The 11,277-nt window shown below is 43.7% G+C and overlaps 2 protein-coding genes across 3 annotated transcripts; one reads left to right on the top strand and one right to left on the bottom strand.

Moving 5' to 3' along the window:
• On the bottom strand, positions 1-3,935 carry fndc10 (fibronectin type III domain containing 10). 2 transcript variants are annotated; one of them, XM_026935674.3, is made up of 3 exons: positions 3,760-3,935; positions 2,900-3,215; positions 1-2,773 (listed from the first exon to the last, which is right to left on the bottom strand). In XM_026935674.3, the coding sequence occupies exon 3, from the start codon at positions 2,543-2,545 to the stop codon at positions 1,661-1,663; it is 885 nt and encodes a 294-aa protein (XP_026791475.3). In that variant the 5' UTR covers positions 2,546-2,773; positions 2,900-3,215; positions 3,760-3,935; the 3' UTR covers positions 1-1,660. The 2 variants fall into 2 exon arrangements, with proteins under 2 accessions (XP_026791475.3, XP_053082888.1); XM_053226913.1 differs by having other exon boundaries at positions 1-3,215.
• Positions 3,936-7,586: 3,651 nt separating this feature from the next.
• On the top strand, positions 7,587-11,015 carry LOC113539445 (olfactory receptor class A-like protein 4). The gene is made up of 3 exons (XM_026935187.3): positions 7,587-7,734; positions 9,505-10,014; positions 10,189-11,015. The coding sequence occupies exons 1-3, from the start codon at positions 7,648-7,650 to the stop codon at positions 10,648-10,650; spliced, it is 1,059 nt and encodes a 352-aa protein (XP_026790988.1). The 5' UTR covers positions 7,587-7,647; the 3' UTR covers positions 10,651-11,015.
• The last annotated feature ends 262 nt before the right edge of the window (positions 11,016-11,277 follow it).

The following is an 11,277-nucleotide window of genomic DNA, read 5'->3' as shown; positions in this document are numbered from 1 at the left end:
TTTGAAATTAGACTAATTATTCTTTTATTGACACAAGAGGTTTTGTATAACAGAGAGGAAAAAATAGCACAGTATTCAGATTGCTTCACCAGTCTGCGTGTCCTCAGTATAACTGAATATTATTAACTTTGTAAGGCATAAAATCTTATTGTAGCCACCACAACGATGGCGTGTGTTAGCCGACTGTATTACTGTAAAGTCCTACAGAAATAAAACAGCATTGCTCCCATAGAGGAGAAAAACTATTAAAAAAAAGTCAGGTGCTTCTTTCATTCTCAAAGCAGTAAGAACACTTTGCCTAAAATGCTAATGTTGCTAATGCTAAACGAATGCTAATAGGATGCAGTTAGCATTCAATCATTTTCCCATCAGCTTTCAACCTAATAATCATATCTCCAACTCTTTGTTTTAAACTTCTTCACTATGTTTCGGTTGAAAATATAGGCAAATCAGGTGTACCATAAAGATGCTAGATGCATTAGCCACGATAGCATTTTCAGACAAACTCCTCCTTTAAACTCATATCACTCATGACACGATCATCCTTCACTCGGTTATCTATATTTAACAAAAAATCTTAAGTTTAAACCTTTTATTGTAATCACATGCTCCTACGGCTACCTGGCTAATCTAGTTTCGCTAATGTGCACAGTTCAGTGGTACACGTCAGTTCACACAGTCACAGGTAGGGGGCGCAACAGCTTATTGGCGGATGTTTGTGTGTAGATGTATAAATCAAGTCTTGTTTTTATTTGCTTTTCTACCTGATCTGTGTGTTTACACACACACACACACACACACGCTGTGATATGTGAACATGGATCCGATCAGAACCGAGGTTCCAGTGAGATTTTATTATTTTTTTGCTTCAAGATAAAAAGAAAACACAAAATGCAGCAATGCTCATGTCTAAACTAAAACGAGTTTTATGATGTGTGTATTTTGCCACAGTCTTTTTGGCGTGGGTGTCACCAGAAGCTCACAGAGATAGTAGAGTTTGTGTGTATGTGTGTGTGTGTGTGTGTGTGTGTGGGCTGTAAGAGGCTGTTAGAGTGTTTGTCGAGGACCTCATTTGTTACGGTTTTGTTTGAGTGCCATAAGTGACAGAAGTGTGTATCTGTTCATATGAGAGGTCTGTAGGAGGGTGTTTGTGGATTTTTTTTAGAATTATGTGTAGGTACAGAGAGATGAACGTGGTGAGGAATGTTTCTGTTTAACCACTCACTGCCATCTGATGTCATCAGTGTGCGCCTCAGCTTCTCGTAAAACAAACCTGAAGTGTGGAGCTCTGCTGATCTGTTCATCAACGAAGCCAAAGTGATGGAGCATATTTTAATATCGAACTGAAACCTGACTGAAAGCAAATAAAACTGACTAGAAAGCCACTTCATTTGAAAGTAAAAGGGTGTGTGTTGTGATGAAATCATGTTTATTTACTGTCGAGTACAATGAGGTGAACTTTAACCCAGGAAGCATACACTATAGAAAAAAAACAAACAAACAAACAAACAGTGGGTTCGTCTTTCTGGGGAAAAAAGCTGATGAAGCTGATCAGAGGGCAGTGACTGATTCAGGAACACGTCCTACCTGAAGAAACCATGGTCTCAACTGTTGATGTGTGTGTGTGTGTGTATGTGTGTGTGTGTTGATCCCTGCATGTTCAGAGGTACGTGTTGTGTGAACGGCGAGAGTGCTGCTGTGCGGCGAGTGTGTGCTGCGCGTTGGGACTCATGATGTTCTCTGTGATGTAGGCCACCAGCAGGCAGATGATGACGAGCATCACGCAGATGGCTCCGCCCACCGTCATCATGGCAATCACGATGTCCTGCATCCCAGTGGGCGACACGCTGAACTCCACACACTCGCCGGGCCCGTCCCAAACCGCCGGCTGCAGGCAGATTCGGTAGGGCACATTTTCGTGGAGCTCGCTCAGTAAATAGTCCCTGCAGCCGCTGGCCAGGTGCACACTCGCACACTCGAACTGAGTGTAGCTGCCGTTCCACCAGCACCTCATCCTGAAGCCCCCCTGAGGCTCCCGCTGCCCCACGCTGGGCATCTTTGGTGGGGCAGGTGGAGACCCTGTGGGTTCTGTCGGGATCTCTGAGTTCACTAGAACGTGTCCTGATTTATCCTGCACCATGGGGTAAGTCCACTGGAGCAGCACAGTGCTGTTGGAGAGCAGGTTGGCGACCAGGTGACCTCCAGGTGATCGCACCTGTCTGCAGGTGCTGCCGGGACAGGTGAAGTTGACCCGAGCGTGTCGGAAACATAGCCGTCCGTCTTCGCCTCTCTCCAGGACGCGGTACGCACACACGCTACCTTGTTTGAGCAAGTCGCCATTGCTGCTGCTCGAGTTGGTTCCGCTTTCCTGCCGCTTCGGCTCAAACTCGCCGTCTCTGCTTCTGACGTGCGGTGGCGCGACTTTTATCAGGCTGTAAGAATTATTATTACTGACGTCACGTGTCCGCCAGGCGCTCGCTCCGGTCCAGCAGCAGAGCAGCACAGAGAGACAGGAGACGACCAGCCAGCTCTGGTGGCTCCTCATTTCTCTCTCCTGAGCGGATTATTACACTTTCGTACCTTACTGTGTCTCTGCGCGCATCTCAGCGAAGCCAGGTGGCACGGTCACAGCGGGAGGAACCCGAGAGAGGAGCGTCGCAGACCGTCACATCTCATCTCATCACATCACATCACTCTCACAGCCTGTTCTCAAAGGAAGTGATCAGGCTGAGCTAAAATCCACCTTTCCCTGATTTATGCAGATTTCCACAGTCTTTAGAGAGGGACACAGAGACAGAGAGGTGCAGCAGTCACACGTTAGGACACCAATCACACTATTTCCCCAAGAATAGCTGCATTCTGTCCATGCATGAGTTTCATTAGCTACAGCACTGCTTACGTGATGAGGCAGGCACCATGTCGCTGTCCTCCTCCTCCTCCTCCTCTCTCTTCCTCTGGCCGCCTGACGGCTGTCGTGGAGGATGTAGGTGAGTGACGCGATGACGTCAGTGAGTGTTTATAATCTCGGGTCATGACGTCGCGCTTTGCCTCCTCACATCTCCTCCAGTGCGTCGCTCCAGCAGCCTGCTTCCTCCATCATTCAGGAGGATGAGGAGGATGATGAAGAGGACGTGAGAAAAGAAAATGAAGGCGCAGTGTTATGGAGGATGCTGCTGCTGTCAGTGTGCGGCGCCATCTTGTGGTCGACAGGAGAACTGCACAAGCAAGCGAGCCACACACACACACACACACACACACACACACACAGGTTAAAGAGGGATTAGAACAATGTGTGAATGATGAATGATTGCATTTGTGTCGACAGGAAACCTCTTATAATTTCACTACAGGTTAATACTTATATTATATACACAGTAGGGTCCAAAAATAAATCTGAGAGCATTAATGAAAAAGCTTTTATTGTGTATTCTTTTCTAATACAACAAATTTCATTTCAAATTATATTACTGACAATAGCTTGAGTGAAAAGTAGAATCTGTGAAATATTTCCATGAGTTTGAGAGTTTCTTAGCATTCAGTTTTCCCCCGTTTCAGTGTGTGTGACTCGAGCTGCACTCCACACGTGTGTGTGAAACCGGTAGTGATGGGAAGTTCGGATCATTTTACCGACTCGGACCTTTGAGTCTCGTTCAGCAAAATGAACGAATCTTTTTTCGAGTCATTTCGTTCATTTCGTTCATTTTAGCAAAATATAGTTAAAATGTTACGTGTTACTTCCCTAACACATCTACTACTTACGCAATCGTTGATCACAATACAAACAAGACAAAACTATAACTCTATAAGAAACAGAAAGCATTAATTCATTGTTCCGGCTCAGGCTGCATGGTTCAGCTCATCACTGTCACTGTCACGTGATGACCGAACGCCTCAGACCCGAAGACTCGAAGCAGGTGAACTGATTCCAGTACAGAACCTGTAGGATGTTGCGCATGCGCGACTGAACGAATCACTCCCCGAGACGACTCGTTCTTCCCGAGTCACATTAAAGATTCGTTCAAAATGACGTCACTACTAATGATCCATTTCAGATCAGATCCATCAGAGTGTCGTCTGATCACACGCTTCAGTAGCAGAGATTAGACATGAGGAAAATCTGACCTTTAGTACAAAGCAGTTAACATGATCAATTTACATTTACTTACATTTACAGAGGGAGCTAGAAATAGTGCAGATATTAAACATTTACTTTCTTTGCTTGAAATTTTTCAAAATTCGAAAACCTTCTTTTTTTAAAAAAAAAAAATCCCAGATATTGTGTGTCGTTTTAGACACCCCGCTGTATGTATATATATATATAACATTAGTTTTCCAGCACAAAATGAAATGTTCCAGAAAAATGTTTGTATGTCAGTAAAGAAAGCAGCAGATTCCATAAGAGACACTTTTCAGATAAAAACATAATGAAGGCTGCTGGGTTTCGCTGCAGAAATAAGAAGCGAGTCGACAGTCAAAGTCTCCAGAAGAACTGTGGCTGCTTCTGCAAGATGCTCAGTAACACTTCCAGCTCATTTCCTTATAAAACTGCACACACTGCACCTCAGATACTGCTTTATTTATTTAAAGTGAAGGATCGTCACATTAAATACTGACTTTGTTTCATTTATTACTGTTTGCTGTTCTTTATAGGATTTTTTTAAATGTAGAAACATTTAATTTCATTATTTCTGAAGGCGTCTTTACAGCATTTCTTTCTGTGCCTAAGACTTCGCACAGCACTGTGTATACACACACATATACAGGTATTTAGGTAACCAGTCAGGTAATTTAGGTAATTTATATCAAAGCTTTTTATTCCAGAACTTTCCATCCACAGAAACCAAAACCATTTACACTGATTTAAACTATAAACATTAGGCCTACCTGTCCTATTAACTTAATCAAAACTTTATGAATGAATGAATGAACTCATTTTGATTGAACTCATGAATGAACAATTTTTAACACCCATTTCTTAGCACTGACCTTCATTTAGTCACTATTTACAGCAAAAACAGGCCTCCTCCTACAACATGAGTGCTGACATAGTCCACGTTTAATCATTACCCCTGCCACAAAACAACAACCTTATTTAAAGAAAAGGCTAAAATAAAAATTTCAAATTTTAAATCAGACATGTCTCGTAACTGACAGACTTTCAGGGTAAAAAGGGACAATGTGGACATTTCACTCTTCACCAAACTGTTTTTTTTTTTTTTTTTTTAGTGATGCATTCAGTAATACATTAAACTGTGCACTTCTCTGGAAATAACAAACAAATTAACAACAATTAACCCAAACAGAGAAACAGACAGTTTTGTCTCTGCAGCACTGAGTGCGTCAGCGTTGTCCTTAATAACGGGAAAATGTTAAGTCAGTATAATAAGGCCCGTGGGTAAATACACACACACACACACACACACACCACACACATTGCTCAGCATGGTATGTTGCTTGGGTCAGTGATGGAGAAAATCCCTATTCTATATGAATGTATAGAAAAAATAAATCATTGTGTTACATAACTGTAAACTAACAGTGAATAGCATGGCAATACTGGACATATATTACAGAGCTATAAATAAATTTCTTAGAACATGGAAAATATTCCAGTGTATTTGAGCCATGTATAGTTAAACAGCTGTGTGTTCACTGATCCACACACTCTAGATTAATAAATGCATTTTGTTCGGAGGGGAAAGCAGGCCTTACTTCACAGAGACAGCAAGACAGGTGATAAAAATGCTACACCTCATAATGTAAGGAATAACACACTCCGGACCGTGCTGTTGTGGGAAAATAATCCACACCAGGAAGTGGGGTGTGATGCGGCACGACGCGCTGCCGGGTCACTGTTACCCCTCAAAGTGCATTATTTTATAACAGCATGGTCTGGAGTGTGTTATTCCGCTTACACCACAGTGATCTGGCAACGATTACGATGTTTAATTTATTAATGAACGACAAATCACACATTTTATCTGTTTATAGTTACATTTAATGTTGTGTAACGTCCAAGAGACAAGTTAGTTCCTGTTGTCACTTACGTTATAGCTGCGTTATACCTGTCGTTCTTCACCAGCCTCTCTCTCTTACACGCACACACACACACACACACACACACAAAGCGCAGAGGTATGTTGCTTGGGTCAGTGATGGAGAAAGCAGAGCCGGGACAGAGAGCACTTACAACCAAGATTCCTTCCATAAATGTTAAATAAACATCTCAAAAAAAAAAAAAACGAAAAACCATCACCACATCAATGATTATACATTTTACTTTGCTAAACAACAGCACGTTTTTAAAATCTGTGTAATATTAGTCTTAGATTATATGGAGCGACTGCGTACAAACTGCTGTGAATGAGCTGTTACTATAGAAACAATAACATATTAGAATGTGTGCATTAATATAAACCTGTAAATCACAGTAGTTACAGCCGTGCTGTTATACGAAAATAATGCACACCTTCTGACCAATCAGATTCGAGCATTCAGCCGCGCTGTGGTGTCAGGGGCATTAAACTGTGCTCACGGCTGTAACACACAGAAGCACGGCTCACTCGTTCAGCTGGAGGAGCACAGAGATCCTCAGAGTTTTTGGGGAATCGTGATTCGGTTGTTTGTTGCGTATCAGACCAACGAAGGGAAGTTTCACATCTGTCAAAACAGAGCAAACTACAGAAAGGTTGAAAGCATGGAACAGCGATTATCATTCGTCCTCAGTCTGAAGGAGTCGTTTGGCAAAAGTGTTCCTCTTAAACCAAATCTAGTGGATCAGCCAAAACGTATTTGGGGTCCAAATTCTGTTACAAGGCTAAAGGTGCTACGTAAAGGCAGCCTCTAGTTTAGCTGTCTCGATGTCTAAATCATCACAGAGGTGCTGTTACTTCAAAAACTTCAAACACCAGACATGTCTAGGCTAATCAATCAATCAATCAACCAATCAATCAATAAATCAATTAATCAATCAATTAATCAATCAGTCAAGGTCAAGACATAGTTTCTTTTTGGCCTAACTGTTCCTTTAAAGACGTGATGATAAGAAGTAATGTTCAATTCAATTCAATCCAATTTTACTTGTATAGAGCTTTTGACAGTCGACATTGTCACAAAGCAGCTTTACAGAAATATATATTCAGGATATAAGTTTTAAATGTATAAATTTATCCCTAATGAGTGAGCCAGAGGTGACGGTGGTGAGGAGAAACTCCCTGAGACTTCATGAGGTAGAAACCTTGAGAGGAACCAGGCTCAGAAGGGAACCCATCCTCATCTGGGTGACAATGAATAGTGCAATAATGTTCACGCAGAACATCTTCAGTGACGTCAAAATTGTGCGTATCGTACCGTCGTCTTGTTCAGCTCTTGGCTCTGTGACCCTTTTGGGAAAGCAGACTGGGTTACAGTTGCTTAGCCACTGATGCTAATGTTAAATTGGCCTTAAATTGTGTGCTGGTCAGCACTGGTACTGCTGACAGAGGACTGTGGGCTAGTGTGTGTGTGTGTGTATGTGTGTGTTTATGTTTGCATAAAAGGAAAAGCTGTTGTATCAGAAAGGAAGTCAGAGGCAGTGACACACACATGATGGACAGAAATTAGAATGAAAGAGAGATCAGTGGGTTAGAAGCAGAGTAAGAGGAAACCATGGCTGAAGTGCTCACCTTGGATGCCGTCTTGTTCGGCATTCTGGTCTTTTCTGGAATTCTGGGAAATATGCTGGTCATCTACACGGTAAGAGGAAAGCTATGGGTTTACACTAGGATTGCGCCAATGTCATGTTTAAATTTTTTTTTTTTTAGAGCTCTGCGTATTGGCTGAAACGTGACACTTACGGCAGTGAGAACAGAACACGTAGTACGATGGATGGGGTAGAGGGGTGCCAATATTTTATGCAGTGCAACAAATGAGTTACAGTCAGTGTATGTGTCCTATAGTTAGATGTACCTGATGAAATAGTCAGTGAGAGTGGGTCTGATACTGACACGCAGAATCAGATTGGTGCTTTTCTAATTCTCGAAATTAAAATGGTGCTGTTCCGGAGCCGGGACCGGGCCCTTATGGGTCCATCTCGTGTACTTTAGTTACCTAGGAAGTGGACGTGTGATGGAGTGTGGAATTATTTAGGAACGTGCTCAGCGCTAAGCTGTGGCTATAGGTTTCACTGACATGTCAGCGTGAGGTACCTTAAGGTCAGCCACTGAGGCTCGTGACATTTTCACTGGTACATAAATGGGGGAGATCTGATTTCAGCCAGATTCAGTTCTCAAAACAAAGGCTTCTTCAAACGACATCTACGTAAACGCACGTATATGATATTTAACGGCGGTTTACTTTTTTACATATGAAAATCAAACACAAGACTGAATGTGCTTTCAACATCGGGCTTGTTCTCCAGACATGAAAATCTCGCTGCCCTTTTAAACCGTAAATACTGACCATGGATTAATGTTACTCATATCACTGCGCTGCTGGACTCTGATTGGTCAGAAGGTGTTGATTAGTTTTCTATAACAGCAGCTCTGACAGCAGTGCAGCTGCATATCACAGGTTTATATTAACATGTTATCGTTTCTATAGTAACAGCTCATTCACAGGGACGTGTATGATGGACGCTCCACGAGGTTTTGTGTTTCATTAACTTCAAGAGAGAGAAAAAAGATTTATTAATATTATTATACAGCTACAGAAACCCAGCTACACATTTTGGGGTTTTCATGTCGAGCTGCCAAAACACATGAATAAGAAAAACGTGGTTAGCTTATTATATGTATTAACTGTTTAATGTTAACGTATACAAATGTCAATATGACATCAAAAAACAAGTTCCAGTAAAGAGGAAAGTTAAATGAGCAGTCTTCTGTTGGAATGGCTGACGTTTAGATGTCCTATGCTAAACTAAACTAATAACAAACATAGCTTAGCTGGCCACCTCCATTTGCTGTTCACCTCATTTCTTTACTTTGGAAGTTTTTGCTCCTATTTGCACCTCTGTGCGTCATTAACACCTACCATATCCCTCAGTTAGCAGAACGTATTTATCAGACGCACAGCACAGTGTTGCGTCACTTCTTGTTGTTATTTCCTGTTTTGGTTCTGGGTTAGCAGGACAACAGCTGAAAAAAGCCCCACAACTTTCAGACAAAAATTCAGTGTTTGGTGTTCAGTGGCATTGGGAGCGGAAACTGCGTGACTGTTTGGATAACAGATGATTATATCAGGCCCGCTGCCCACTCGCTGTCCACACACTGCCCACTCCCACCAAAACACCTCATCACTGCTGCCCACTTGCTCGGTTATTTCCACAACAACTTTCTGTAAACTAGGTTGGCCCTGGTCCCCAAAATATAAACAAGTGAGTAACTAAAACGCTGCAGGGAAGTTTTGTCGTTTCTTCCAGGAACATATACACAATAAATTTAGGTAATGAGAAAGTTTTACCCATTTCCATGCCAAATTTTTGTATTTTCCTCCACCTTCTGTTCTCTGCTTTCGCTCTCTCAGGTGGTGCTGTGTGCGATGGAAAGTACATCTCATCACATGCCTCCGTCTGACTTGATCCTGCTCAATCTGTCGCTAGCGAACCTGCTGACGTCGCTGTTCCGCACCGTGCCCATCTTCATCTCGGACCTGGGTCTGGAAGTGTCTCTGGAGACGAACTGGTGCCGAGTGTTCATGCTGCTGTGGGTGTGGTGGCGCTCCGTGGGCAGCTGGGCCACGCTGGCCCTCAGCATCTTTCACTACACCACGCTGAGACGCAAGCACGTGGCCATTGGCCCGCTGGCGCAGAAGAAGGACCGAAGACGCGTCATTCTGGCGCTGGGACTCGTCTGGGGCGTCAACCTGGTGTTTTCGCTACCCGCCGCCATCTACTCCACACACGTCCATGGAAACGCCACCTCGGAACTGATGGTGATCAGCTGCACCACGCGCCCGCTGCTCGGCTGCATGTGGGAATTCCCGTCCAGACAGCAGGGGACGGCCTTCGCCTCCACCTCACTCGCTCTCAACGAGGTTCGTTCACCAAGTAACTGTGTCATTCGGGGGTAATACAGATGTAGAGAATTTACACGTTCTGGAGTTTGTTCAGACACACAGTCAGAGAGACAGACAGGTCGATACGTATGAAAATAGACAGATACAGACAGACAGAATTCAGAATTACTTGATGATGTGGTTCTCCTCCAGGTGCTGCCCCTGCTGCTGATGGTGACCGTTAACCTGGCGACTCTCCGGGCGCTGGCTAAACACATCCGCATGGTGACGGCGGGCGTGGAGAGCGGAGCGGCTCACGTGCACACGGAGCGGAAGGCGGGTCACGTGATCATGACGCTGGTGGCGCTGTTCGTCGTGTGCTGGGTGATGCAGGTGGCCGCTGTGACTTATTACAACTACGACGGTGGCGTGCACACCGAGGGCCTGCTGACCGTCTCACAGTTCGCCGCCTCCGTCTTCGTGGGCTTCAGCCCCATCGTGGTGGCGCTCGGCCACGGCAAACTGCGCAAGAGGATCGTGGTAATGGTGCAGGAGCTACTCGTCTGTGCGGGCTGCAGAACCACCAACACCGAGGCCAACAACAAGAAGAGGGCGCTGGAGAGCACCACCATCTCGTACAAACAAGAGACCCAAACAAAGAAAGTGACAATGTGACTTCAGCACTGAGGAAATCAACACAACCTCCTACATGTACGTGTACGTGTACACGGCTCTGCAGGTGGATTATTATTCATACATCCCGTGGCTAGGGGCGCTATGCAGGAGGGAAACGCTCCGCTGGATTCTATTTCATAGCTTCAATATAACATTACTGTCTTCTGCTTCTGAGTGACGTAACGGAAAAATGTTTGACTTTGAATCTGACTTTATTTGATAGCTTCGGTTTTGAAAAGCTTATCCAAAATAATAATCTGAATTATTTCTGCCGCTTTTGCTCTCTTGGACTCTCAGACACGGACGGATGTGGCATCATCAGGATGATACTTACATCGTTAAATTATATTATTACTATAAAGTGAAGCTATCAAATAAAATCTGAAGCAAAACATAGCGGAGCATTTCCCTGTTTGTAAAATATAAAATATCCCGCACAGCGCCCCTAGTGGTCAATAGAACACAACAGCTACTGGACATATGAATACACGCGTAATAAGCCACATGCAGAATCATGGAGATTTACACATACATGAGAGGAGGTTGGGTTGGAGAAAACACACTCATGTACAAGCAACTGGAAAGAGTGGAGTGTGTCAAAGAGTAAACAAAACAAAAAAAAAGTGT

The sequence above is a fragment of the Pangasianodon hypophthalmus genome, chromosome 20, assembly GCF_027358585.1.
Source record: "Pangasianodon hypophthalmus isolate fPanHyp1 chromosome 20, fPanHyp1.pri, whole genome shotgun sequence".
Classification (NCBI taxonomy): domain Eukaryota; kingdom Metazoa; phylum Chordata; class Actinopteri; order Siluriformes; family Pangasiidae; genus Pangasianodon; species Pangasianodon hypophthalmus.
Note: the sequence above shows the minus strand (reverse complement) of the source record. Positions and strands in the feature narration are given on the sequence as shown.

Bases quoted from the DNA above. Each gene is read 5' to 3' on its own strand.
- fndc10 (XM_053226913.1), bottom strand. From the start codon at position 2,545: ATGAGGAGCCACCAGAGCTGGCTGGTCGTCTCCTGTCTCTCTGTGCTG.
- LOC113539445 (XM_026935187.3), top strand. From the start codon at position 7,648: ATGGCTGAAGTGCTCACCTTGGATGCCGTCTTGTTCGGCATTCTGGTC. The intron at 7,735-9,504 runs GTAAGAGGAAAG...TCGCTCTCTCAG, and splicing joins ATATGCTGGTCATCTACACG to GTGGTGCTGTGTGCGATGGA. The intron at 10,015-10,188 runs GTTCGTTCACCA...GTTCTCCTCCAG, and splicing joins CCTCACTCGCTCTCAACGAG to GTGCTGCCCCTGCTGCTGAT.